This window comes from Selaginella moellendorffii, unplaced genomic scaffold (genome assembly GCF_000143415.4).
Source record: "Selaginella moellendorffii unplaced genomic scaffold, v1.0 SELMOscaffold_68, whole genome shotgun sequence".
In the NCBI taxonomy this organism is placed as follows: Eukaryota; Viridiplantae; Streptophyta; class Lycopodiopsida; order Selaginellales; family Selaginellaceae; genus Selaginella; species Selaginella moellendorffii.
The window spans coordinates 312,176-338,821 of NW_003314329.1; the positions used below are offsets into that span (position 1 = coordinate 312,176).

Below are 26,646 nucleotides of genomic sequence, written 5' to 3' on the forward strand. Positions count from 1 at the left end.
AATATTAGGGTTTATAAGGACATGGACTGGGGGGAGTGTGTGTCTAAGGCAGTGCTGGAGCGCTACAAGTGCTTGCCAAAGAAAGGGAAGCCACAGGGCGGTGAATACACAGTTCTCGGAGCATTCTTAGTCTCCGATTGCAATTCGTCAATAGGTATAGATTAAATGGTTTACACGATTGTTCCAACGATTCGATTCAGCTTCTTTGCGAGTGATTGCATTGGGAACTGGGACCAAATGCCTGGGAGGCTCTCAACGCAGCCTTGCTGGCGACACAATCAACGATTGCCATGCCGAAGTGATCGCTAGGAGAACACTGCTCAAGTAAGTTATCCCGTTCTTCATATATATTATCACGCGCAATGCAGGCTTTTATACACGGACATCGGGTCTTTTGTAGATGAGGGGCAAGATTCTCGTTCTAAGTTTTTCAAGAGGGATGATAATGGCAGACTGCGTATGCGTCCAGAGATTCGACTCCATCTCTACATCAGCCAGTCACCTTGTAAGCCTTACTATCTCTTTGATCATCTGGTTCTTCCACTCTATCTCTTTGATCATCCGGTTCTTCCACTCTATTTCTTTGATCATCTGGTTCTTCTATACTATAGATCTTTGATCATCCGGTTCTTCCATACTATAGATCTTTGATCACCCGGTTCTTTCTACTTGATAGGTGGAGACGCATGCATCTTAGGAGTTGATCCTGGCGCCGGAGAAGACGATCACACTGAATTTTGCTGCACGACGGGGGCAAAGCTGGTGTCTACACAAGTTCACTCGGAACAAAGCCTGCAGACAACGGGCATGCTTAGGCGAAAGCCTGGCCGGGGAGATGCCACTTTTTCTATGAGTTGTAGCGACAAGATCGCAAGATGGAACGTTTTGGGAGTTCAAGGTGAGTCTGGATTTCCTCCATCCCTATGGCTCCTGGATCAAACACTGTTTGTAGGAGCTCTCTTGTCCTTGTTCCTCAACGAACCAGTATACATCTCGACGATTACTGTTGCTAGGAGCACGAAAGCATCGCCACTGGTTTCCGACCTGGCGTGCATAGAGGCCCTGCAAAGAGCTACTTTCGGCCGGCTGTGCTCAGTGGCACGGAATCTAGAAGCTCCCTACAGACTCAACCAGGTAAGACTTTGTGAAGTGCTTTTGTAATCTTCGTATGCAGCCAGTGATTTGGCTGGCACCAACACCTCCGGAGGATTACATGCTCTATCCAAGTGGATTGGCCTGCGGGTTTGGCTTTCACTCCGAGGCAGCATATGTGATGCTATCGTTCCCTGTTTAGATATTCGATCAGCTGGGACTCGTCCGGCTCCCACGAGGTTGTCATTGGAACAACGGGAAGGAAGCAAGGTGCTGCGGGCAAAGGAGCGTTGTTGCCAGCTACAGAATCAAAGCTCAACAGGTTAGACAAAGAAGAAGATCACTCCATACTGAAAAGCTTTCGTTTTTCTTCCTCAGGAAGTCATTGGGGAGATCATTTAGACACCTGTTGACGCATTTCTTCCCTGGCTTGGCTTGCAGCAACTACTTGGAGTGCAAAGTAAAGCATCCTAGTCTTCTGACTCACAGCTTCTTATCTTTTTTATTTTCTTGCAGAAGTTAGCACTAACATATTTGGAAGCCAAAGAGATTCTCCTTCATCTTAATTCACCTTTTGGTGGGTGGCTGTCGAACACCTTAGAAAAGTAATACCAATTTAGCTTTGTGACAGTTTTAGTTAGATGAATTTAGACAATCAGCCTTGTATCTTTCCATCAAGCTTGAAAACCTCTACGTCTAAGACTATTGGATCGCTGCTGAAAGGCACGCTGAGCTTGTAAGCCACCACGACCTTGGCTTCCAAGCAACCCTCGACGGTTGGATCACTGTCACAACTTTGGAATTCTTCGAAATTGCCCAGATGTTCTTCTAGCAACTCACAACACGGAACAAAATCTTGTCATCGCTGGAAGAAGCGTTCGTCAGCTGGAGTGCCTCCCATGGCTTCTTGGCACGTTCGTATCTTCGCAACAACGATTCAGCCCTGTCGGCTTTGTAGATCCGGTTGGAGTGCACAAAGCAGGGGTGCCCTTGCAATCCAAGGATGTCTTGCCACTTCCCAGGAATGATCTTGTGTGGAGTTGCTCCTACACCATCACTTGAGCTCACAACCATCTTGTTGCGATCGACAACGAGGGCCATGGGAACGGCTATGGTCTCCAGTGATGGTGACGATGGGAGAGGATCCCAGATCCTCCATTGGATTGTATACCTCAGCGTTTGGTTCCTCACCCTTATGGTTGCCACCCCTGACGTAGAGCTGACCCTCCAGGACACAGCATTGCGCTCGATCTCGGTGCCATGGTGCTCCATTGATTTGCATGACTGTCGAAGACTGTCACTGATTTCCCAAATGCCCCAAGAAGGTACTGCCTTGCCATGTGTCCGGTGGAGGAAGAATCATCCACGCTTTCTTGGTGCTACTGGGATTTAATGCAACGATTGAAAACTCTGAAGTTCAATTATGATTCTGGGGCTTGGACTTGCTATGGCAGTGTTTCTCACTCACCTTGCCGGCACATATGTTGTTGTTTTGAAAGTAAGAACGTAAATGGTTCCAACGAATATTCTCCCACTTTGGAGAAAGTCTCAGCTTATTTTACCCTTTTTCATTTTCTTTGGCCGAAGATTAGATTTATACATATTTCTTCTTTCTCCTTTTCCTTTTCTACACAGTAACTATAGCATATGTGAGTGGTAGTATATTATAAAATATCCAGAATTGTTCATTTTTCATTTGAAAATCCAAATCCATGGTGGACCTAGCCACATAGATAAGTATTCAGGATTAACATGGACCCAAGCCCATATTAAATTAGATTACAAGGTTAATATGGACCCATGCTTAGATTTCTTCTTTTTCAAAAAGACATTATTAATGAGTGGTTCCAATCTCCATTAAAATTATTGGTTTGATAACAAAGTGACATTTTTTAAAATGATTTATAAGAAACCAAAGAAAATTACTTAATAAATGATCCATTAGAATTCAAATATAAAAAAAAGGCCCATGAACAAAAGTGTACTCTCCTTTTCAATTGATTAAAGGTTTTTGGATATATAGAATTTATATTTGATATCAACTCTACATTACAAATTAAAATTGACATTTGGTGGTCCAAGCCACAATTTGCCCCACTCTCTAAACACACCCCTTAGGATTGTCGTAATATGGGAAAAGCTGAAAGACACTGAATTTCATATATTTTTGGAAAAGGAAATTTATATAATTTAATCCTACTAAACCATTTTTCAAGTCTTTCTCTTTAGTCTTAACAGTTTTAATGGAGATTGAAATTATTGGGTTGATGAGCATTCAAGATTGACATGGACTCATGCCCATATTAAATCATGAGATTAATATGGACGTACACCTATAGTATATCAGATTTCTTCTTCTTCTTTAACAGATATTATTAATGGGTGGATCCAATCTTTATTAGAACTATTGATTTAATAGCAAATTTATATTCTTAAAAATAATTATCATAATGCTATTGATGGGTGGCTCTAATCACCATTGGAACTATTAATTTGATGATAGTAAATTAATATTCCTGAAAAAAATTGTAACAGTAAACAATAAAATATAAAATTTTGAGTTTAAACTTTTTGGGAAATTATTTAGCTTAGACATTTCCCATGAACAGCATAATATAAGCAACTAAAAAAAACAACTCAAGAGATGATATATAAGGTTCAAATATAGAGGGAAAGGGCTTAGAGTGCACCTCTTTTCCAATTAGTTGAGGGTCTTGAGATACTTAGATTCTTGGTTTAAATAGTACTAGGTTAAATGACTTTCTAAGAAGTTCAAATACACCTAGGTATCTAATCTAAAAGATATTTAACTCTATATATTTTAACATCCTTGGAAAAAAATTCAAATATTTTAATCACAATAAACCATTTCTCAAGCCTTTCTCTTTGGTTGTTTATACAAGATCAATAATTGTTATAAAAAACCTAAACCTGTGTTGTCTCATTACTGCCGATGAAGTGGAGCTCTCCTCCACCATATGCATAAAATTTTTTATATCATCATAAAGGCTTCCTTAAGAGTTCTATCATCCCACAAAATATTGATGGCAACCATTTGGAATGCAAATAGATGTAAATTCAAAGTTTTAACATAATTGTTGCAAATTATTAATAGTAGTATGTTCCAGATCAATATTGTTAAAAATGCTAGTGAAGTGCTAGATAAAAAAATTCAAAGGATCAGTCTTCTTAAAAAGAGTAGAGAGAGATATATATAAGACTAAAATCCCTAAGTCCCAAAATAGAGCTAAATATATGCCATGTGGTAGTGGTTGAAGCAGAAGTTTAATAAGTGTAATACATTTAAACCAAAAGCTCAAACAAAGAATTATTAACTTATGGAAGTGTTGAGACCAAGTTTGACATCAAATCCAAGACTAGGTCCGAATTTGAATCTAAATCCAAAACCGAAACTGAGTCCAAGTTTGAGAGTAAAAGACTAAAGCAATCATTTCCCAGAGTTTAATAAGTCCTTATGGCAAAGGGAAGACTCTAGGGGAACAAGTGTGGCTAAGAAAAGTTAGTGTGAGCAAAGAAGGTTATACCCATATGTTAGATAATGATATAGGAGACATGAACTAGGGCGACAAGCTAGATGGCTAGCCTCCTCACTAATTCCATAAATAGTGATTCCAACATTATGAAATCCAAATATATTGATGGAAAAATGAGGTGACTTAGTGAAGTGTTTAAGAATAAACTCTAGCTCTTCTAGGACATCAAATGGTTAATACTCCCAATCCAAAGGATATCTTATATAACTTATAAAATCTCACTCTAGCCATAAGGTTGAGCCACCTTAGTGGCAAAAGGTGGGGAAAATAGCTATAAAGTTCATATTGGTCCATAGTGTTTCAAAATGTTATTATAAAGTGATCTTGAAGTTCTCCTCGAGTTGCATCATTCTACAAGCAATCATTAGTTGCAAAGCAACCAACAATCACTCTTCAACTTGCCTTTCATAATACCGGAATAATCCTTTTGCTAAATAATCAAGAGCATGGTTACGTGGTAAGGAAATCTTAGAAGTTAGTGAAACTTAATAGATAGGTTTTTGGGCCCTAACCTAGTGGCAGTTTTAGCGAGCACTAATGTGTATGGAAGGATTTGATGGGAATTAAAAAAAGGATATTAAAGGATGGTGTTCCTTTATATTTTGAGGCATCCTAAAGATGCTAAAATGTTGTTATAAAATTACCACTTATTGGATAGATGGTTTAGTTTTGGAGAAACAAACCATAATATATGTGGTTTTAGAATATGACAATGAGGATAGATATAGTTTTAGTATAAGAGGTTTTATATATATTTTTCAATTAGTATTATTATATTTGTATCATGTTCTTTCATTTTGCAATGTCTTATGCCATAGGAAGCACTTCATTTAAGCTTTTGCATCTAATTATGAGGCATAAATCCCTAAGCCCCAAAGTGGAGTTAAAAGGGTGAAGTTAATACATATTAAATATATATTTATGTATGTCAAATATTAATTTTTTGCAAATATTTAAATGTTAGCCTCTCAAAATATCCATTATATAATGCTATTTTGGTCATGATATTCAATTCAATGCCAAAATTATTTTCTATATAATATTAAGAGAGAAGGGAAAATGATGAAAAACTATTAATAAAGACAATAGAAAATAATTGAACACTTCTTTAGTCAAACCTTAAACTAATCTAGGATGAGTTACTGGATGCCCATTTATATATATGGCTATTGGGTTCAAATATTATGAGTAGAAATGTGAGATTTGATTCCTATAGTAGACAATGGTGGCAAAATATACTTTAGTAAACGTAGAAAGATGGTGTCATTATCTAGTTCGCAACATTTGCTTGCTTTTTTTCAGTTCCACGAAAATTCTCCCTGGAGCTTATGTCTGATCTAGCGTAGCAAGTGCATACATAGGGATGTAAGGTTATGCTACATTGATTGTTCTCATATCTTTATAAAAACACAGAGGATAAATGACTAGCTAGAACTATTACGGTTTGTAGCAAGAGCTCTCTCTCCTTCAAACAATCTCTTGTGGACTCTAGCAAACAAAGATGGCTGCGGGCCGCAACTGTTGTCAGTCATCTTGAAGTTGTCAAAATCCAAGCCGACTTTAGCAGCAGCAAGCCGCAGCTCTGGGAAATTGGACTTGGGGAGGCTTGAACTCCGTGTGTAGACGACGGCCCCACCATAGCCGTCCCATGCATCGTTGGACCCATTGTAGTACACGAACACGTAGTCATCCGGTTGGTTGTTGAGCCGGGCGGAGATGATGAACCTGCACCAATCAATCCGTCAATTTTTCATATAGGATTCGCAGCTATGTTGGCAATCGCACACCGGACCTACACACACCGAAGCTTTGGAAGCTTGCGAAACACTCACCAATCGTCTTTGTAATTGAGGTACTCGTTGTCATGATTGGACAGCACACCCGGGCGTTTGGGATTCTTCTGCACGAAATTTTGCATCGCGTTGCGTGTGATGAAACCGCCGTCGGGGGTGGTCACCCTCCACGTCAGTTTTCCGGTGAGCTTGTGGGGACTGGCCGAGAACTCATGGACTTGGCAATCGTAGAGATCGAACAGGGGGTTGAGACCGCTGGTGATATACCATGTGCCTGTGAAGTCTTGGGTGTTGAACTTTTCCACCAAAGCGCAGTCTGGAGGTACCGGGTAGGAGCCGTCGTTGGCACTTTGAGGGATGCACTTTTTTTTGCTCAGGAGGCATGTGTTGAATTCCTCTACGGCCTTGTTCTGGAAAATGTCTCCGCATCTGACCTATGTTCCGATACAAAATGAGAGAACAGAAACAGAGTGAGCAACTTTAAATCAAATAATACCTGGCAATTCAAGTCTCCTGGGCTGCAAGTTTCCAGACAAACTAAATTGGCAGCGCATGAAGGATCTCCCACGCATCGAACCAGCTCGGATCTGAAGAACATGCACAACTATGAGATCAGGTGGATTCAAAATAAACAGTGGAACCCAGCAAATGAGGAGGGGAGCACAACAGCACCTGCATCCACCCAGAAGACATTTCCATGTTTTTTGAGCAGTCTCGATGTCCAGAGCTCCAGCATGGTTTGCTTGCAAGAGCAAACACGTCCCCAGGAGCAAGCCCAATGCATTGACTTTGAATCCCGGTCCGGTACTTGTCGTTGTTACATTCTTCACACTTCGTACAAGCGGGGGCGGAGCCGTGGTACTGACAATCATCTTCTCGCTCTTCTTCCCGCATAGCAGCTTCCTGCTCTTCACATTCGGCCCAGTACTGGTTGTTGCCACTCTTCGAACAAGCCCATGCGGGGTCGTGGTACTGGCAAACATCTGCTCCTTCTTCTCCCTCTTCAAGCCGCAGCTACTCTTTTCATTCAAGTTGCAAGCGACCGCCTTGCAGCGATACGTTTTAGAAAGCCTCCTCACAAACAAGGGAGCGACCCGAGATGGACGTGCGCGGGGCGTGGGACACTGCTCTTCCTTCCTCCTCCTACAGGGTTACAAAGTCCGTGGTTTGGTCCGAGCTGCGTACAAATCTTGCTAGGACAGAGTCTTTTTCTCGATATGACATTGGGTTGTGGGCCATTTCATTCATTAATGCGGCCCACCCGCCAGGATGTTCTTAGAAAAACGCACGTTTTCCATGTACGATAGTTTGAAGACCCGGTGTCAGCTTTAACACATAGGGTTGATTTGCAGTCGCTTTTTCTATAAAGTAATAATAAAAAAATCTTTTTCGTTGCTACAATCTATTATTTTTTATGGTGACGACTTGACACCAGCTTCTCCAGCTCCAATTCTCCACCAACGGCTTCCAGCTCCTATCAGGGCCATGAATCCGTCAAAAGTTTGGTTTCCAGTCTCTCGCTCACCTTTAGCCCCAGGAACAAACCGTACGGAACGCCATCAAACAGATTGGCATGGTGAATCTGAGTGGAAGGTTTGATGGTAAATCTAGAGCTGAATGATTTATGGACAAACCTGGTGAGCAGCAGCTACCTTCCGAAAATATGGCACATCGGCCAGTGGGCCAACTGAAAACCGTTGGTGCACCAGGCCGTCGTGAACAAACATGTAGGCCATCCCGAAGATGGTGATGCCCAGGCCCTGACGTGATATGCAATATTTTCAAAGTTACAAGAAATGCTTCTATTACTTACTGCTCCAAAGCACAGGCCAGGAAGGAGTCCTTCGTGGGAGAATCCGTAAGACATGAGAGCTATCGCGGGGACTGCGTTCACAATGGCAAAAACATCGTTGACCTCAAATGGACCTTGGCGAGGGAGATGATGAGACTGTTGTAGAGAGACTCGTGGCAATTTAACTGTCCGAAAATTTGTTTGTGCGTTACCTTGTGCATGCTCCACAAGCAAGAGTGCCATAGCGCTTTGTGTGCCCATCTAGCCCAAAACTCCATGCCCACCTGAGAAACAGAATAAAATCAATCTTGAACAGCAGCTTTGAACATACTCACAGCTGCACCTAATGCCAAAGACACGGTACCAAGGATTTCCAGAGCAGGCAATTCACTGCTGCCTTTCTGAACATAGTTAAAGATTCTCTTTTGTGATCAAGCCTGTGTGTGTCAGAGTTCACATACCTCCTGCATTTGCCACACGAATCTGTAACACGCAGCTCCAATGCTGAGACCACCAATCAATGTGCTTGAGGCAACAGCAGCGAACAAATATGTTGTGCGCTCTGCTTTCTTCTTCTTTGTTGCATCTTGCTTCTTGCAAGTACGAGATTGCCCATCCTCCGACATTGACGCACCCAATACAATCGCTTTCGACTTCGGCCTTCTCAGGGATTTGCGCAATGGCGGGAGAGAAAGGAGCCCGCGAGGAATGAACGACGAACAAGGCACTAGCGCCATCGAAGCTGCTGCCAATTCAGATGCATGGGTAAACCCAGCGGATACTTAGAATTCTAAAAGATAGGATCTCCGTCTGTTTGAAGGTCCCTTGGAATATTTACAACTTCATTTTGCTTTAATCCCCCCTGCACACTCCAATTCTCGTTGTCTCCTGGTGAGGCGATTGCGAGACATGAATCCAAACCAGGCCGGGATCGCCAATTCGAAGCAGGTCCTCCAGGCGTGCGAGAACGACGGAGAGGAACCCGTTTGTGGTGTGGGGAGCAACGTTTACGCCCATCTACGCGGGCGGTGTCGTGCCCCTGCTGCGCTGTGCGGTTCGTGCCGGAGGTGGCCGGGCAGATTTGCAGCGTTTGTGACTTGGCGGTGGTGGATGCTGTGTGCTGGTCATTAAGCGGGGGAGGATTGTGCGCCATTCCCAAAGTTCGTGGATTCTACCATCACCAAAGATTCAAACAAGATAGCGCGAATGGGCATATGCAGAAGCCACCGCGAGTGTCTTTCAGAATTCTTTGGAATCCTTCCAGAAACATCTTCTTTTTTTGTTGCATTATACCCCGGATTAATTCCTCCCTTGTGACGCAGCACACGCCAATTCTCGTTGTCTCCCATCTCACACAAGACGACACACGCTGGAGCGAATATACAATACTCGTCATCTAAAAGCCCCAGCCCCAGCCCCTCTCTTCTCTCCCTGGTTTTGCTTTCTCAGTGCTCTCGCTACTTTCTTTTTCTCCCTGGTTTTGCTTTCTCAGTGCTGTCGCTGGTTTCCTTTTCTCCCTGGTACGTGGAGGTAGAGATTTTGTAGCTCTCATTCAAAGAAAATCAGCGGACCAGCTCTGGCTGGGAGCACAAGCACAAGAGGTTTGATGATGAAAAAAATGTATTATCTGCCACCGTTGTTTCTGGCTGCTGCTGTTGGCGAGCAGAAGTAGGAGCCAAGGCAGCCAACCAAAACGGCCAAGGCAGCGTGATGTGAGGTTTCGCTACCGCTTCTACCTGTGAATTCTTTCCTCATGTTGGAATAGAACTTGAGATTCCTCTTCTTTTCTAGGCTACTGATAATCACTCTCGCTTGTAAATTCTTAGCTTCCTAGCTTCCTCGTCTGTACCTGATAATCGCAGGAATGGAATCGCTATTTTCCCCTTGAAAACTTCGAAGAAATGCGCATTGGAGCAACTCGCGCACCAGAGTTTCAAGAATCGCTTTTCATTTCAGATTCTGGGCGTTAGAAGCCCATTTCTCTCATGATTCTCTTGAAACAATATTCATTCCATAGCTAAAATTAAATAACAGTGAAAGCACAAAGAAAGAATAAAAATTTCCCGATCACGGCGCTTCGATCTGCGAAGATTTTGGTGATTATTCACAGTGTCTCGAGGATATTTGTGATATTTGTTTGGCGGGTGAAGACCTCGATCATGACTTCTCGCGGCACATCTGGCACGAGCAGCTACGCTTTCATATAATGTTTTAGATTGCATCTTTCTGTTTTGGGATGCCAGGTCTTGCTCTTGCCGATCACCTCTGTGCGGCTGTCCACCGGGACGGTGTGGAGCGGTACCTTCGGTGGTGAGCTTGTAGATGAGCGCTGGACCGTTGCGGACGTTTGGAGGCGGCGAGTCCGACCAGCCTTTCTCGAGGGCATACGTCAAGATGCTCGCGTGATCTCGAGGGCGATTCTAAAGACCATCCGATCAATCTGCTTGAGGGCCTCGAGCGAGCTCTGGAGGTCGCAAAAAACCGGCGCGAAGTTTTTGATCCCGAGTTGCCGAGTGAGAAGGCGCATTGCACTGTCGAAGGCTCTAAGATCCGGTCCCCGCATAGAAGATGGCGTCAACTGTCGCCGATGGAGCCTCGACTCTCTTGGAGACGTCGTTCCTCAGATTCTTGACTAGAATCAAGCCGTGCGCCTTGGCAAAGCGGTTGCGGGGCACGAAACACCCCACGACCCGCTGGCTTTCTTCGGCCGAAGTGTCATTACTTCTCGGGATTTGTACGTACTGTTGTGACGGGCCGAGCATAAAAGCACGGCGTTCTCCGCTGGATTGCAAGACAATCTTCTCTGATTCAGCTCCGCTCTTCGAATGTTTATCAGTGATGTGTCCTCTGAAGTGGCAAAGTCGTAAGTCCTCAAAGCCTTTTCTTTGACGTAATACAGCACCCCCGCACTGATTGTATAAGCCGGCCTCTCTCTTTCGAGCTTGAAGACGATAATTCCACTGCCCTGTCCTGTCGCAAGAAAGTTCATCTCGGGTCCCTCCTGAAAGTTTGTACGGCAGAACGCTTGGACAAGTCCCAGACTCGAGTTTGATGTCCCGGCAGTGTGGAACATGACACAGGAAACGTTGTTGGTGTGACCAACCTCCCAAGCCTGTTTCTGGAACCAATGCAAGCGTTTAGAAACTAGAACAAAAGAACAAGTCCACATATTAACATTTATCCTCCACAGCTTTACTTGTCGATCGTCAGCACCAGAGACAACTAGCGGCAAGCTTGGATGGAAAGCAGCCCTGTCATGCCCCTCGAGAACATACTTGACCACCGCATCGTCACCACCAAAACGTTAGCTGTTCATCTGCGTGAGTCTCAGAATTCTGTGAAGATCCTCGGCTGGAGAGACCGTCTCAGCGACGCAAACACCATGAGATCGTCCTTGACGTGAAACGAAGCCGTAGTGATTGTGTCCCGTCAGCACGTCCGGGACTGCTAGTTCCAAATCCTGATGGCTTGATCGTCGCTAGCACTTACGATCCAGGGATACTCCTATGAACATGCACCTTCTCGTCTTGTAGTTCCAGACCTTGGACAAGATCAATTGAAACATCGATGATGAGAATGCTGGTTGGCGGCTTACTTAAAGAGGCTGAGAGATGTGAAAATGGACGACGCCCGTCGTGCTCACGAGAGATCCCATCTGACGCCGGTGTGGAGACTGGCCAAGATCATCCATGGCGCGTTGCGAATATTCGAATTTCTTTCTAATTCGAGCACGATCTGGCTAAACAATGCCTCGATCGGGGTAGGGGCTGTGATTTCCAGGATCCTCCGTCCTCCTCGCGTTCTCAAGCAGGAATTCGAAAGCGAGATTCACGATCGCACGCCGCATAAAGAGGGCTATTCCTCTGCTCTGGAGCTGTCTCATCTCGCCATTCAACGAAGAACACAGTGCGGGGTTGAATCACCGCCGCGAGATGGCTTTCGCTTGAACCTCTCGTCTGTGTAGAGTGCTCCCTGGAAGAACGTAGAAGTCATAGAAGTGATGTGGTGTACCTTCATAAACATGAACTACAGCTGAGTTGCCCTGTGCATACAGGTCAGTAGAAAATCACCAAACTTACGCCAAACAACCTCAGAAATCAATACGCTCAGTGATCCACTTCAAGTGCCCTGTCACATAATTTAACTAAATACTAAATACTTTTGCCTAGTAGGAGATAGATGAATCTCAATGAACTCTTCTTCATGTTGCTGCAATCTTCAGTTGGACTCTACCATCTTCATAACCAGTAGAGCTTTTTATGAAAGCTCAAAGAAAAGAAGTGGAATTGGGAGAGGGAGTATCTATCTATCTATCTACTTATATTCTGTTTTGGTAGTCTTGCAGTGCCCAACAAGAAGTATGAGACCCCTCCTCACTTTTGCTCTTCTGATGATTTGTATTACTCTCAAGAAATCTATCAGCTCTTGGGCAACTTTGGTGCAGGTGTTATAAATTGGAAAAAGATGTAACAGGTTAGAACACTTGCTTTAATTCACCAACTAGATTTTATACAAAGAGCATACTTCTATGCAAAGCCAATTTGTAACAAGCTCAAGCTCTATATTTATTTAGAGAATTAAAAGATATTTTTAATGGTACTTTTATGTTTTTTCAAAACACATAAACTATGTAAAAAAAAACATGAAAAACTATTTATTATTTATTATTAAAATGAAAAACACATAAACACCATCTGTGAGTGCATAGAATATGGAAAGGGAATACAGAAATGTGCATATCAATTAGCCCAAAAACCCTAGCTTATATACAGGAGCAAGTGGTCCGGATTGAAACAAATTCAATGGCTACCAAAATCCCATTACGTTAATATTAGTATATGGCATCGTAGCCGTACACTTGGCCCTCACATCATCCCCTCCTCTCGGAATAATGGAAGGCTGTTAGGGTTCTCTTGTAGACAGGCTGAGATCTGGAGGAACGTCAGGAGGAGGCATCGGTGGATCTGTAGATGGCATTAATTGCTCTTGATCCCTTTGAATAAAGCGTTTCAACCGCTGCACATGCACAATCTCCGGAGGATTGGCCTGGTGGACGTCATGCCAAACCTCATAAACTTGTGGTCCAACTTGCCGCAACACCCGATACGGTCCTTTCCATTATGCAAGGAGCCCTTTAAATAAACCACGTACTATAAGATGGGGAAAATGGACTAACACCAAATCATCCACTTTGTACTTCGTAGGTGGACGATGATGGGAGTTGTAGTGCCATTATTGTCCCACTTGTACGCGGCCTAAGTGTTTGGTAGACTTTGTTCGGACAAGTGGAAGAATGCTCGTCAAATATTGATCCCATGACTTAGCATCGAGAGCTCGTGGCAATCACCCAACTCTGTTAGTAATATTGGATTATGACCATTTAGGAGTTTATATGGTGAAGCACCAACAGAATTCTGCACCTCTATGACATAGGCATACTAAAGAGATGGCAAATAACCATCCCAATCTGAATGTTGAAAGTTCACATACTTTGCAATCATCCCTTTGAATGTCCGAACGAGTCGTTCCACCAGACCATTTGATTGTGGATGATAAGCACTCGTGAAAGTGTGGCATATCCCCAACCGAGATGTCAAAACATGAAATGCCTCAGCCATAAATGCAGGACCATTATCCGAAAGAATCCGCTCTAGACAAGAATGCTAGAACACCACTCGATTGAGGAGGAAGTATCCAACAGCAGTTGCCGAGGCACTAGTAAGAGCACCAACTTCCACCCAATGAGTCAAGTAGTCAGAAGCAATAATAACATACTCATTACTAACAGTCGACCATGGAAAAGGTCCTATAAGATCAAATGCCACCAACTCAAACGAACAGGAAACTGCAATTGACTCCAACCGTCCTTCCGCAGCACAAGGGGGAGTATTACGAGCTTGGCATCAAACGCAGCTACGCACATACTGGATAATATCACGTCGCATCTCTGGCTAATAGAAAGACCTGCGCAGCTTCTCGGTCACATGACGATGTCCCATATGCCCACCTAAAACAGGAGAATCATGGTAGGCATGGAGAAACCACGGAATAAAGATAGAAGGCACCACCAGCCGTAAATAATCATCAGGATCCGTTCCCACAAAATAAAGAAGACCGTCTTCAAGACGATATTGAGAATGTAAATGCTGAAAAGGCAAGTCATCAGCAAATGATGCAGAATTCTCAAATGCATCTCGAAGCTTTCGAATCCATGGCTCAATCTTTTGAGCCTTGCGAACCTCATCAAGAGAAGGTAGATCTTGCTCTGTGCCTTGTGGACATTGAACATCAAGTATAGCAACCGTCGATGGCATAAAATCCTCGTCTAGAAAATCCATAGATGCTGGAACAATAGGCTCATTAGAAACATGAGAAGAGAGTGGAGAAGGAAGAGGAGTTCAAGAAAGGGCATCAGCATCAGCCATAGAACTCCCTAGGCGATGAACAATATCAAAATTATATATTTGAAGCTTCAAAGCCCACCGAGTAGTACGACCAACCAAGTTCTTCCACTTCAATAATGAAGTAACGGCAGCATGGTCACCTTCAAGTAACGTTCGAGAACCATGTAGATATGCATGAAGTTTCTCAAAACCCCAAATTGCCGCTAAACACTCCTTCTCTGTCGTGGAGTAGTTCACCTCTGCTGGTTGTAACATATGGCTTATATATGTAATGGGATGACGCTAACCAGGCACACTCAGGCTTTCTTGCATTAGCACACCTCCAAGACCAATATCAGAAGCATCTACATGCAAAATAGAAGGTTGAGTGTAGTCAGGATATGCTAAAACCAGAGGAGTCGTCAAGAGCTCTTTAAGATCCACAAATGCCCACTCACAATCTGAAGACCAGATGAAAGATGACGTTGATGACTTCAGCAACGTTCGCAACGGTGAAGTGTGATCAGAAAGATGATCCACATAATGACTGAGATATTGCACCTTGCCCAGAAAGCACTGCACATCATTCACACACTTCAGAGTAGGGAACTTTAGAATGGCTACAAGTTTGTGAAGATCAACTTGCAAACCTTTACGAGAAATATGGTACCCAAGATAAGTTGTGTTCTTGGACCCAAATATGCACTTCGACCGCTTCAGTTTTAAACCAACGTCCCGTAGCTGATCCAACACTTTACACACATCACGAATGTGCTCCTCCCACGTCCCCTCCGAGTGAATCAAGACATCATCAATGAAGTCAGCAGTCGGCCATCGGTACTTGCCAGTACCCAGAAGCAAGATCGAGCTTGGTGAATTAACGACTTCACCCTAGACGATCCAAAAGATCAGTAGTGTGAGGAAGAGGGTACACATCCGGGATCGTCACTTCATTTAACGAACGATAGTCGATGCAAAAACAAATACTCCCATCAGGCTTCATCATAAGATGAGGTTCACATGCCCAAGGGCTCTGCGACTTCCGAATAACACCCTTCTCCAACATCTCCTTGACGTTTGCATGTAAAATCTTGATCTCCTTGGGTGAGCGATGACGAACAGGAACCTTGATTGGACGAGCATCCCCGGTTAGAATCGGATGACATGTGGCAATCTTGGCCCTAAACGATAAATCAAATTCAAAGAGATTAGAATACTCCTTCATGAGCCGGTCAACAGCTGCAACACAAAGATCATCAGAGGGATTGGAAAAGGGAAGAGCAGAACAAGATGGAAACATAGGAGGAAATAGTGGGGGAATAAAAGTAATGGAAGAAAAATTAGAAGTAGAAGGACGAAGAGGTACGGAAGTGAGAGGAATGGATGAAACATAAGTATGAGATAAGGGGGAGAAGCCTCAAAGTCAAACTTGGCATGATTGCATTGCAACCAATGCATACCAAAAATGAGGTCAAAAGCTTGACTCGGCACCACTTGCAACGACTGGAACTCAAGCTCGAGATCGCTCATACGCACAACCAGGTCCACCTCATCTCGTGCACATGCATGTGTACAGCTGTTGCCATAAAGAATGAAAACTGGATCCGCTGCACGACGCAAGTGTAAACGACAATGTGTGGTAACAGGTCGAGCAATAGAAGATAAACTCGAACCTATATCAACCAACATGGAGAGAATAATAAGAGACCTCTTGTTATAAAAACGAGCTTGGAAAGTAAACACTGGATAAATTGGTGCCAAGTGAACCCCTTGATAATACTCTCGAAAGAAAGATTGAGGGGTCACTAACTTATTTGTGCAAGGTCCCTTTGTTACTTGCATGACTCTTCGTTTCCCGGATGCACCTTGGTGTCCAAACCTTCCACCGTAGCAACACTAATGGGACGTTGCTGACGCCAAGGTCTCCACCTAGGAAGTGGAGGTCGCCAATTTGGAAAGCGCTGACAACGCCAATAAGTATGACCAACTTCATCACACGCTCAGCAACGAACATCATGGCCATGACCATGTCCTTGCCCTTGTCCTTGGACTCGAGTAGTAGCAGCATCAACCTCTATTGGAACAGGACCATCACTCATAGGAAGTGGAGCTGAAGGACGTGCAACGAGAAGTGGAAGAGGCAACGTCTCATAACATTGTGCCAAACGAAGAGTATTGTCAAGGGTGGCAAGAGCAAGTGCATGCATAAGTCTGACAAGATCTTGACGAAGTGCTGGCCACAACATTCCTAGCTCCTGGAAGAACACTCTAATCCCCACAAGTGGCTGCGCTCAATCCATTGTACCACTGCAACGCCATCCCTTGGAGACACGTGGGGAACTCATGCAAACGTCGAGCATCATCCCAAGAATGATATATGGCAATCATCATGAAGTAATCGAACCAATGGTACACATCATCCCCAGGATTCCCACGAAAAAACTCTGGCCGAACGCGAGGATTGGCACCAAGAGTAGGAGGAGTTAGACCGCGGGCTATGAATGCCGCCATCAATTGAGTTTGATTGTTTAATTGCAAACACATAACATCACGCAATTGAACCAACTGCTACTTTAAAGTCAAAGGAGGAGATTGTTGATTTGCCATGAAGATGAATGAAAAAGAAAGAGCAAAAGAAGAGAAATGATAAAAAGCTGGAAGGAATGGTAGGTCTAGACAATGCAAAATGCTAAATCTAAACCAAAATCCTGAAAGGAAAGAACAAAAAGAAAGGAAATGGAAAAAGCTAGATCTAGACGATGCAAAAGCTAGATCTAAACCGAAATTCCAAATCCAAGCACTCCCTAGGGACAATCAAAGGTGCCCCTCACCTCCATGTAAGCAACCAAAGGGAACGACTTGAGAGACGATCCATGGGGTTCAAATATAGAGGGAAAGGGCCCATGAACAAGAGTGCACCCCCTTTTCCAATCGGTTAAGGGTCTTGGGATAGTTGGAGTTAAGCGTCCTTGGGTTTGAATAGTACTGGGCTGGGTGATCTCCCGGGAAGTCCAAACTCAGGAGCTTACATTTGGTATCGGAGCGGTCTCAGGTCCGACTCTGTTGGTTGGCTAAGGGAATCACACCACATGTTGATTGACATCTGGCTGGTCCAGTTTGCTCCCGTTGGGCTCCGACTCTGTTGGTTGGCTAAGGGAATCACACCACATGTTGATTGACATCTGGCTGGTCCAGTTTGCTCCCGTTGGGCTCGACCCGAGGGGTAGGGTGTCAAGAGAGCGGGGCTCTCAGGAGAGCTGCGGCTCTTAGCTTCCGTTCACGAGGGCGTGAACTTGCAGGGAAGCGTGGTGGATTTATAACACATCTCCGCAAGTCCCAAATGACTTACCCAATCGGTCTGGTCTCCCGAGACATAGCATCGCAAATAATCCTCCAGCTGCCTATTCACCCTTTCCGTTTGTCCGTCTGTCAAGAAGTGTTAGTGCCAACAACTTGACTCAATACCCCATACCTGTCTGTGGGTGATAGGCTGTGCTGAATTTCAACTTGGTGCGATACTGTTCCAGGAGAGTCCTCCAGAACCTACTGGTGAAGATCTTATCTCGATCTGAGATGATCTCTTCTAGTCTTCCCCGCACCCGAACCACTTGTTCGAAGAACAGCTTTGCCACACCTTCCGCATCCACCTCCGTTGTGGTGGGTATGAAGTGTGCCATTTTCGAAAATCGGTCCACCACCACAAATATCGCATCAAACCCCTCACTTGGGGGGAGTCCCGTGATGAAGTCCATAGTAAGATATTTCTACGGGCGATCTGGAATTGGGATGCTTTGCAACAAGCCCCCACTAGCCTTAGTCACGGCTTTTACCTGCTGACATGTTGGACATGTCTTTACATAGTCTTGGACGTCCTTAGCCATATCTGGCCAATGGTACTTCCTTTTGAGTAAGCCCATCGTCTTGGGCACTTCACCGTGTCCCGCAAGAGGTCCGTCATGACACTCTTCTAAGGCCACCTTCTTTAGTTCCCCTTTTGGAACATACACCCTCGTTTGCTTGTAATAAATGAGTCCGTTGCGTTCCGCATAGCCCGTTTTCTCTTCCGTTGGCAGCTCACCTCTCTGGTGAGCTTCCCGCGCCTCTAAGGGGGTGCACTCTTGTTCATGGGCCCTTTCCCTCTATATTTGAACCCCACAGATCGTCTCTCAAGTCGTTCCCTTTGGTTGCTTACACTCCACCAATGTGAGTGCATGGAATATGAAAAGGGAATACAGAAATGTGCATATCAATTAGCCCAAAAACTTATATATAGGAGCAAGTGGTCCGGATTGAAATCAATCCGACGGCTACCAAAATCCCACTACGCTAATATTAGTATACGGCATCGTAGCCATACACTTGGCCCTCACACATCTTTATATAATAACTATGTATTATATGTAGTATGTAATATATCACATTTTTTCAATATGGCTACTAAAAAATTATAAATCTCTAACTCCAACTATATGCTTCATTATTAAGAGTTATAACATAAGTTCATACTTTTAAGCTTTCTATTTCAACACTATAAATTAAGATTTTTCTTTAATATTTGATAAATTTTATCAAAAACTTTTTTTATATTATAATTATATTTTGCAAAGAAAGTTAAAGTTATCTTTATGGCTACATAGTAATTTTAAAGTGTATTTTATATATTAAAAATTAAAGATAAATTTAGATAAGCCAATTAGAAATAATTTTTTTATAATTTAAGTGTTTAATGAAATGTAAAACTACAATAAAAATATGAAATATAATAAATTTAATGAAATATAATATTAAAATAATTATAAAATAAAATTTCTTTGTTAAATTTGATAAAATTGATCTAAAGAATAATATTTTAGTTTGAGTAAAAGTGATAACTGATAAAAGAACTTTACTGTATTTTTAACTTTAAGTTCTATATTCAATTTTAAATATAGACATAAATATATAATTGATAAAAATTTAATTTAAGCTATTAGTTTTTGAAAAGTTAAACTTAGAATAAATTTATATATAAAATTATTAAATTTATACCATAAATACATAATATATTATTTTATAAAAAATATGGGTAAACATTCTAAAAGGCTAATATTAGCAATGGTTGTGTTGAAATATAAAAATAAATAAATAAAATTCTTGTTTAAAATCATTTAAGATAGATGACATAAAATGATTTAAGGGGAAAACCATCTAATTAATAAGAATATTCTAGGTAGAATTTAGGATTTTGTGTATTTTTATGTGAACAAATGGAATGGGCGAGTGTCATCCTCAAATTTCCACAAGCCCAAATACTCTAAATCATACAGGAGCACAGAATTAGCTGGTACAGTACATGGTCCTGTAAATTCCACTTTGATCAAGCAAAGCCATTGTTTATTGATAGTTACTCACCACTCCAAAATCTGGGGCACATTCCTGGGTTCTTTCCAAAACCAAGCTCCGGTGGAACACGGACTTTACGCTTGCCTCCTGCGCTTATGCTGTGTAACACACAATCACACAACCTAATATATACCTGGCCGCATTGGTGGGAATTCATCGCCAGAGCCCAAGATTGCTTCATAGATCCCCTTCATCACCTGTATAGAACCATGTATCCTATTTGATCTAGCATAGGAATTTGAATCGAGAACTCACTCCCGCGGAGTTGAGCTGAAACGAGAAAGGCTCGCCCCGATCATAGCTGCTGTCGAAAACAAACCCATCTTCTCTCCTCCCCTGGTAGTGTAACTGCACAAGAGCACAGAACACGATGGCTGTGATTGAATCGAAGCTAGAAGGCAAGCTCCGCTCACCCGAATTACGTTCCCTTTGACTGGTGCTGTGCCTGTGCCCACGACAAGGTCGCAGAAACTCAGCCCTGATTCCATCACCTTCCACTCGCATTCTTGCGCTTGCGGCTGCGGTTGCAGCTCTTCTGCTTGTTGTGTCTCTTGCAATTGTTGCAGCGGCGCCTCTTCCTCCGCCGCTGCCGCCAATCTCACTCCGCCGCTCAGTAGCAACGACGTCAATGCAAACATCGATGCCTCCCGTCGCCCCATCACTAATCTCATGGTCTCGTACTGCTGCTGCTGCTGCTGATGCTGCTGCATTGGTGGATTTGCATTCGCATTTCCCACCGCGACGCTGCTGCTCCGCGCAGGACGAAGCATTTGCAGCAGCGCACTTGGATTGGGTTGAAGTATCGCCATAGCCACAAAAGCGAAAGAAAAATCTTCGCGCGCCCTTACCTAGAAAAACAGGGGATTGAATCCCCCTAGGCAATGGCGACCATTGCTACCGTGCATTTGGCGAGTAGCTTCGTGGCAACCAGAATTGGGTTGCCTCGTCGTCTCAGCAGCAGGGCGTATGCTAGCAGCAGCTCAAGGAACAATCCAAGAGCCATGAGCAAGACGACGATCACAGCAAAGTTGAGCAGGAGAGGAGTGGTGGTACCATTGCTGGCGCTGGTGGCTGCTACCACCGCCGCCGCCACACCAGCTGCAGCTCAAGATCAACAGGGGTACACGACATCCGCGTCGGGGCTCGAGTACTGCGACACAATGGTCGGGACTGGCGAATCAATCGCCAAGGGTGCTCTCATCAAGGTGGGATCATCCAGTAACTTTTAGTATGAAATCTTGAGAGATCTATCTTGAGACAGGTGCACTACACTGGAACGCTGGAAGATGGCACCGTATTTGACAGTAGCTACAAGCGGGGAAAGCCACTGAGCTTCAACGTGGGTGTAGGACAGGTACGTACGTATACGCTCGGAGGTTGGTCTTTTCTTCACGGGTTTTGCCATGACATGTAGGTGATCAGAGGATGGGACGAGGGAATCTTGGGAGGAAGTGATGTGCCACCGATGCTAACAGGTGTTTATCTTGTCCCCGGGATGGATCGACCAGTTTGATAAGTAACTCTTTGTCTATGTGAGCCCAGGAGGGAAGCGCAAGCTTAGAATTCCTCCCAAGCTTGGCTATGGCGAGAGAGGAGCTGGGTGTAGAGGTGAAGCTCTCCAAACTCAATGAGGTTGAATAGCGACTTAAGTTACAAGGTGTTGCAGGTAAATCGTGCGTCATTCCTCCAAACTCGGTGCTCTTGTTTGACGTTGAGCTGGTTGGCAAGGGATACAAGTAAATCTTTCAAGGATTTTGTGCTTGGAAACGTTGAGATCACAGTTTTTCTCCTTCTAAGTAGTACGAAGTGCGTGATAAAATAAGCTCTTCGTTCTTCCTCTTGTCTTGTCTAGGCGTACATATATTCTCTCTTTGAAGAGCTCGAAGCAAAGCAAAGCTTGTTAGAATGTAACCAAGTTGATCATTCATGTTTCTGTGCGTGTCTAGGCCTAGAACAAAATGCTTGCTTCAAACTTTTGGATGATGCGGACGGAGCTCTCCTGTTTAGCTGGCCAGACAGACAGCAGTATAGAATCTGGCTGCGTTCGCGTTAGTCGTGGTTACGTTGCCACTACTCTGACTCTAAGCTCTCCCTTTCCTCGTCGCCATGGCCGTGCTCCTCCTCCTCCTCCTCGTCGCCCTCATCGCCATCGCCATCGCCATTAGCAGCAGCACCTTGCGAAGCGGCAGCAGTAGCAGTAGCAGCAGCAGCAGTATCAGCGGGAGCAGCAGCAGTGTCATCGCTATCGTCACTGTCACTATCGTGGGCGAACATGTCCCATTCCATAAACTGCAAGACCAGCAGCGCTCGTTAGATTCTGCTCGCCAAAGCCTGTCGTGTGTATGAATGAGCAGAGCACAAAACATACCTTGGGTATCCAGGTGCTGATCTTCTTCGCAACATTTGCTTCCAGGGACCTTTCGGCCAGCGTGTAGACGAAACCATCTTCGCTCCGCTCCTTGTGGAAGTGTCTGGAGCCGAGAAAGAATCACACACTAGTCTGAGAAATCTCTCTCACACTTTACCTCTGCCGTTGGAGGAGTTCCATGGTCTGCTTGATGCTCCCAAACACCGGGTGCTTCTCGTCGTCCTCCTCGATTCCCAGCTTCCCCAGGTGAAGCCACAAGTCCTCTGCCGAGAGAAAGAACATGATTCTTTCGAGTAGCAAGCGAAATGGAGAGAACCCACCTTGCTTGCAACTCCTCCCGGGGGAGAGATGAATTATCGAGACGATGGCCAGCGCCAGGCCCCGCAGCGCCACCGCACTTGGAGCGTCCACAAACTCCCGCCGAGCCTCCAGGGGGACGGTGCTCTTGAGGAAATACTCCCGTGCCGGCTCACTACTCACTGCAAGTGCCATAGTGTGAGTGAGAGTGAATGATCGAGGAAGAGGAAAAGGAGAGAGAGAGAGAGAGAGGGCACTCCAAGTTGTGCGCGAGTGGTACACTACACACGGCATTACCTCCTTGGGAACCAGCGCCACCACCTCGGGCACTGTGTTGCCGCGGTAACTTGTGGAGCTCGTGCATCTCCATCCCAAACACGCTCGCGATCTTCTTGCGCACCCTGTCGATCACCACACCCGAAAGCCCCCTTTGCTGCTTGTAGCTCCGGGTGACGATCTGGTTGAGCTCCTCCCGCCTCACAGGAACTCCCGGCTGCTGGAAGTTCCTAAACAACATATGCCGTACAACCTCCGCCACGAGAGCATTCACCTCGTCGGGGCTCATTTGCGCCTGCGCCTGCGCCTCCTCGTCTCGATCCCCTCGCGCCATGATTCTTTCCCTCCTAGGGCTCTTCGCGGAAAACTCACAACTTAGCTAGCTAGCGCTTTCTAGGAGTGTCAAATCCAATCCCTCTCTTGGAGCTTCATGGGGAGATAAACCTCCGAGAGATACTGGAAGCCAAAGCTACTCAGCGCCTGGATCTCGGCCTTCTCCTTGTTCTTCACCATGAGTTCCAGCTCCTGGTACCACCGAGGATCCTTCTTGATGAAATCTTCCTCCAGCAAATCCCGTCCAGTCTTGACATCCAGCTCCGACATGGGCAGCCGGCACTGCTGCGGGATCCGGTACTTGTCCAAGTCCGAGGGCCGGACTCCCAGCCACTTGATATCCGGGGTGGTGAGGCTCGCGCTATCGTAGGACATGTTCTTGGAGCCGCTCATGTAGACCGACAAGATCTTGAGGCCGTAAGGATCGCTGTCCACCAAGCCCAGCACCGGAAGCCTCAGCTCCATCTTCATCTTGCGGAGAAAGAGTCGAGTCGCTACGTCCGGCTGGCCTTTCGCGGTGACGATCACGCACGGGAACCGGTTGTAGAAGCGGTCCTCCGCCAGGCGCATGAAGGCCGCGTCCTTCTCCACCAGGAGGATGAAGAGGGCGTCGCTCTCCATGTCCTGGATCTTGTCGATGTTGGGCGGGATGGCCTTGCCGCCGACGCCCATCTTGGTGCAGTCGATCCGGTCGCCGTCCTCGACGAACACCAGGCGTCCCACCACCACGCCTTTCTCCGACGCTACCACGTTGAGGCTGGTTCTCGTGCAGCCCAGCATGCACGAGACGTCGTCCAGGACGGTGTCCGACTGGGCCTGCTCGGTGAAGAGCTTCACGTCCGTGTAGAAGAGATCGCGCTTGGTAACGTGGATCTGCTTGGAGCAAAGCTGGTGGACGAGCTCCAGGATCCGGGTGGTGATGGCGGTCTTCTTCACGGTGGAGCTGCTCGCGAAGGGGCGAATGGAGGTCTTGTCCTTGAGGACGATCCTGTCAAGCTCCTCGACGTAGAGCTGGTTGGCGCTCGTCCGCGACGGGACCGTGTAAGCCAGGCCCTGGCCCTGGAGGATCGACTTGGTCACGGACAGAACGAGCTTCTCGATCTCCTCCTTCACCTCGCCGCTGCCCAGCTCCGCCACCTCCCTACACGATTCCTCCAGGGCTAGATCGCTCAAGCTCCGCTTCTCACCTCGGATGCCGGCTCTTGCCGTTGCCTCGGCGAAGTCCTTGATGGTCTGCAGGATCGCGCCGTCTGTCTTGAGGCGCTTGGGCAGCTCGCCACCAGCATTGCCGCCATCGCCGCCGCGTCTCGGCGCCATGGAAAAACCCTACCTTGGAAGTGAGAATGTGGGTATAGAGCTTTCAAACAAATGGAAGTTAGAACACCACAGACAAAAAGCTTGAGCGCTCTAGGCAACTTTCTTGCTTGTCCTGGCCAAGCTCTTCTTGCGCTGGCCGATCATGTACGTGTAGAGAAAAGGGACACCTACCCACACAGAGAGGCCACAAAGAATGAGAGTGCGCTCTTTTTCATCGTAAAATACCTGGAACGTAGAGCAAAAGCACGAGCAGGGACGTGTAGTAGTATGAAAACGCGAAGTTGAAGGCGTTGGGCATCTCGATCGAGTACTTCTTCGAGGACTGCGACAACCAAAGGTCATCGATGAGATCAAATCCAGATTTTGCTTCTTCCAAAACTGGATTTTTTACTGACTAACCTTCATGTGAGACAGAGCAAGCATGGTGAGACCAACTTCGCCAGAGATTCCGGTTGGATACAAGACGAAGAAAGTGCTGTACCTGGAGACATCGATCCAAAACAAAATGTTAGAAAAACCAGCCAGTTTGTCAAAGATCTGAGATCTCACTCACCGTAGCCAATGCAGAAAACCGGGTGTCAAGCCAAAAGCCTCCTTTGCAGCGAAAAACGAGTAGCGAATTACCTCTGTTACTGACCAGCTGAGAACGAGAAGCGTCACAAGCCAATGCGACCTCGTCTGTGCAACAAGGAAAAGTAAGAACACCAAAAAAAAGTTCCTTTTTATTTCTCCCCAACTCACGGGAGCTTGTAAGATCTTACTACCTCTGGGAAACTCCAGAGAACACCCCACGTAACGAAGAGGCGTGAAGAGATCTGAGGCAGAGTTGCACTGACGGGCGAGCGCACAATCCCTGCATTCATCATCGTCTCACAAGTCACGAAACAAGGACACAAAATCTTACCAGCGAGGCTGTTGATTATCTACACGGCTCACAAGAATCTGGACGTCAGGAAAACGAAGAAACGAAGAAACGTAGGCTTGGATCTCACCTCGAGGATCGCTGCGGTTTGCGAGAGCTGGAGGGGCAATTCAATGGAGTCATAGACAGCAGAGTAGCCGGCTCCGTTCAAGGCCGCGAGAGCCCGAACAAGCACGGAAGCCCTGCAAGAGCGATCGCACGAAGGAAGCGCAAAGGCATATATCTTACCACCCAGCACAAAGAATGCAGTTGTAGAGCGCCAAGTAGACTCTCCGGATGCTCCAAGCGTCCGCCATAGCCAGAGCTTTTGCTCGGCTTGCCTCTCTTAAATGACCGTTTTCACTCAAGAACCCTAAATCTGGAGCTTCACGTTTTCTTATAAGTTTTCTAGCTGGACACACACGACACCAACCGTAGCGATTGATGCGTAGCTCTCGACAGGAGGCTACCTCTCCTTCTCCCCTGCACGAACAGGGGCAAACAGCCCATGGCTTTGCCGCAGCTCGCGATTTCCTCATCGCCATCGTTGTCTTCCCCTTCGTCTTGGGCATCTTGAAAACCAATCTCCTCGTGCTGGCAATCGCAATCGATTTCTCCCTGAACTTCCTGGATAGCATGAGTTTCCCGGGCCTTGAGCGAGCAAGCTGTGGGCGAGACTCCGGTGAGATCCCGGTCCAGCTGCGTGGAGAGCGCGACCAGCTCGTACGAATCGAAGAGCAAGCTGCCGCAATCCCACTTGAGGAGATAAGGTGCTCGCGGAGTGAAGCTCTGCTTGGGTATGATCATGGGATGATCATCGATGACCGGAGCTTGCTGGCGCCGCCGGGATTCCGCGAGGAAGCGAGACGGCTTGGTGTGCCAAGTCCTCCGCTCCTCGATCGTTTTGGCGGAGAGGACCCTCGCTGCTGCTCCTCCACCGTGCAAATGCCACGCCCAAGCTGCTGCTTTGCACAGGCTCGCGGCCTCGTCCTTGTCCCTCCGCGATTTCATCGCGCGCGATTGATCGATCTAGAGAGCTCTAGCTCGATCTTTAAAATATCTGGCTGGGCAACTGGCGAGCCCGGGATCTGTGATATTTGCGAGCGCTTCTGATATTTTCGGGGAAAAGAGAGATGATCGGCTGGAGAATGACGATCT

General features: G+C 45.7%; 8 protein-coding genes across 9 annotated transcripts; 2 read left to right on the forward strand and 6 right to left on the reverse strand.

Moving 5' to 3' along the window:
* On the forward strand, positions 1 to 1,795 carry LOC9653179 (tRNA-specific adenosine deaminase 1). 2 transcript variants are annotated; one of them, XM_024659461.1, is made up of 9 exons: positions 1 to 154; positions 201 to 324; positions 369 to 505; positions 677 to 898; positions 953 to 1,134; positions 1,175 to 1,242; positions 1,295 to 1,414; positions 1,471 to 1,552; positions 1,609 to 1,795. In XM_024659461.1, the coding sequence occupies exons 1-9, from the start codon at positions 22 to 24 to the stop codon at positions 1,699 to 1,701; spliced, it is 1,161 nt and encodes a 386-aa protein (XP_024515229.1). In that variant the 5' UTR covers positions 1 to 21; the 3' UTR covers positions 1,702 to 1,795. The 2 variants fall into 2 exon arrangements, 1 of the variants encoding a protein (XP_024515229.1); XR_002990191.1 differs by lacking the exon at positions 1,175 to 1,242 and having other exon boundaries at positions 1,609 to 1,692.
* A 4,211-nt stretch (positions 1,796 to 6,006) lies between these two features.
* On the reverse strand, positions 6,007 to 7,567 carry LOC9653054 (violaxanthin de-epoxidase, chloroplastic). The gene is made up of 4 exons (XM_002985488.2): positions 7,112 to 7,567; positions 6,936 to 7,026; positions 6,479 to 6,873; positions 6,007 to 6,371 (listed from the first exon to the last, which is right to left on the reverse strand). The coding sequence occupies exons 1-4, from the start codon at positions 7,420 to 7,422 to the stop codon at positions 6,071 to 6,073; spliced, it is 1,098 nt and encodes a 365-aa protein (XP_002985534.2). The 5' UTR covers positions 7,423 to 7,567; the 3' UTR covers positions 6,007 to 6,070.
* Positions 7,568 to 7,793: 226 nt separating this feature from the next.
* On the reverse strand, positions 7,794 to 9,070 carry LOC9653180 (beta-carotene hydroxylase 2, chloroplastic). Its single transcript, XM_002985489.2, has 7 exons — positions 8,693 to 9,070; positions 8,567 to 8,632; positions 8,444 to 8,515; positions 8,253 to 8,387; positions 8,074 to 8,199; positions 7,965 to 8,021; positions 7,794 to 7,913 (listed from the first exon to the last, which is right to left on the reverse strand). Exons 1-7 carry the CDS (start codon positions 8,966 to 8,968, stop codon positions 7,845 to 7,847), a joined length of 801 nt encoding a protein of 266 aa, XP_002985535.2. The 5' UTR covers positions 8,969 to 9,070; the 3' UTR covers positions 7,794 to 7,844.
* Positions 9,071 to 19,805: 10,735 nt separating this feature from the next.
* LOC9653182 (peptidyl-prolyl cis-trans isomerase FKBP13, chloroplastic) lies at positions 19,806 to 20,864 on the reverse strand. The gene is made up of 5 exons (XM_024659430.1): positions 20,410 to 20,864; positions 20,252 to 20,344; positions 20,130 to 20,193; positions 20,006 to 20,083; positions 19,806 to 19,952 (listed from the first exon to the last, which is right to left on the reverse strand). The coding sequence occupies exons 1-5, from the start codon at positions 20,803 to 20,805 to the stop codon at positions 19,849 to 19,851; spliced, it is 735 nt and encodes a 244-aa protein (XP_024515198.1). The 5' UTR covers positions 20,806 to 20,864; the 3' UTR covers positions 19,806 to 19,848.
* Positions 20,862 to 21,907, forward strand: LOC9653333 (peptidyl-prolyl cis-trans isomerase FKBP13, chloroplastic). The gene is made up of 5 exons (XM_002985438.2): positions 20,862 to 21,201; positions 21,258 to 21,350; positions 21,411 to 21,471; positions 21,539 to 21,604; positions 21,663 to 21,907. Exons 1-5 carry the CDS (start codon positions 20,878 to 20,880, stop codon positions 21,734 to 21,736), a joined length of 618 nt encoding a protein of 205 aa, XP_002985484.2. The 5' UTR covers positions 20,862 to 20,877; the 3' UTR covers positions 21,737 to 21,907.
* LOC112340624 lies at positions 21,894 to 23,371 on the reverse strand. The gene is made up of 5 exons (XM_024659429.1): positions 22,959 to 23,371; positions 22,685 to 22,843; positions 22,522 to 22,627; positions 22,365 to 22,467; positions 21,894 to 22,285 (listed from the first exon to the last, which is right to left on the reverse strand). The coding sequence occupies exons 1-5, from the start codon at positions 23,269 to 23,271 to the stop codon at positions 22,067 to 22,069; spliced, it is 900 nt and encodes a 299-aa protein (XP_024515197.1). The 5' UTR covers positions 23,272 to 23,371; the 3' UTR covers positions 21,894 to 22,066.
* On the reverse strand, positions 23,338 to 24,606 carry LOC9653055 (DNA topoisomerase 6 subunit A). The gene has a single exon (XM_002985492.2). It carries the CDS (start codon positions 24,585 to 24,587, stop codon positions 23,340 to 23,342), a length of 1,248 nt encoding a protein of 415 aa, XP_002985538.1. The 5' UTR covers positions 24,588 to 24,606; the 3' UTR covers positions 23,338 to 23,339.
* A 10-nt stretch (positions 24,607 to 24,616) lies between these two features.
* LOC9653334 (very-long-chain (3R)-3-hydroxyacyl-CoA dehydratase PASTICCINO 2) lies at positions 24,617 to 26,391 on the reverse strand. Its single transcript, XM_024659428.1, has 8 exons — positions 25,738 to 26,391; positions 25,580 to 25,691; positions 25,492 to 25,510; positions 25,352 to 25,440; positions 25,141 to 25,265; positions 24,987 to 25,068; positions 24,813 to 24,909; positions 24,617 to 24,754 (listed from the first exon to the last, which is right to left on the reverse strand). The coding sequence occupies exons 1-8, from the start codon at positions 26,124 to 26,126 to the stop codon at positions 24,678 to 24,680; spliced, it is 990 nt and encodes a 329-aa protein (XP_024515196.1). The 5' UTR covers positions 26,127 to 26,391; the 3' UTR covers positions 24,617 to 24,677.
* Between the last annotated feature and the right edge of the window lie 255 nt (positions 26,392 to 26,646).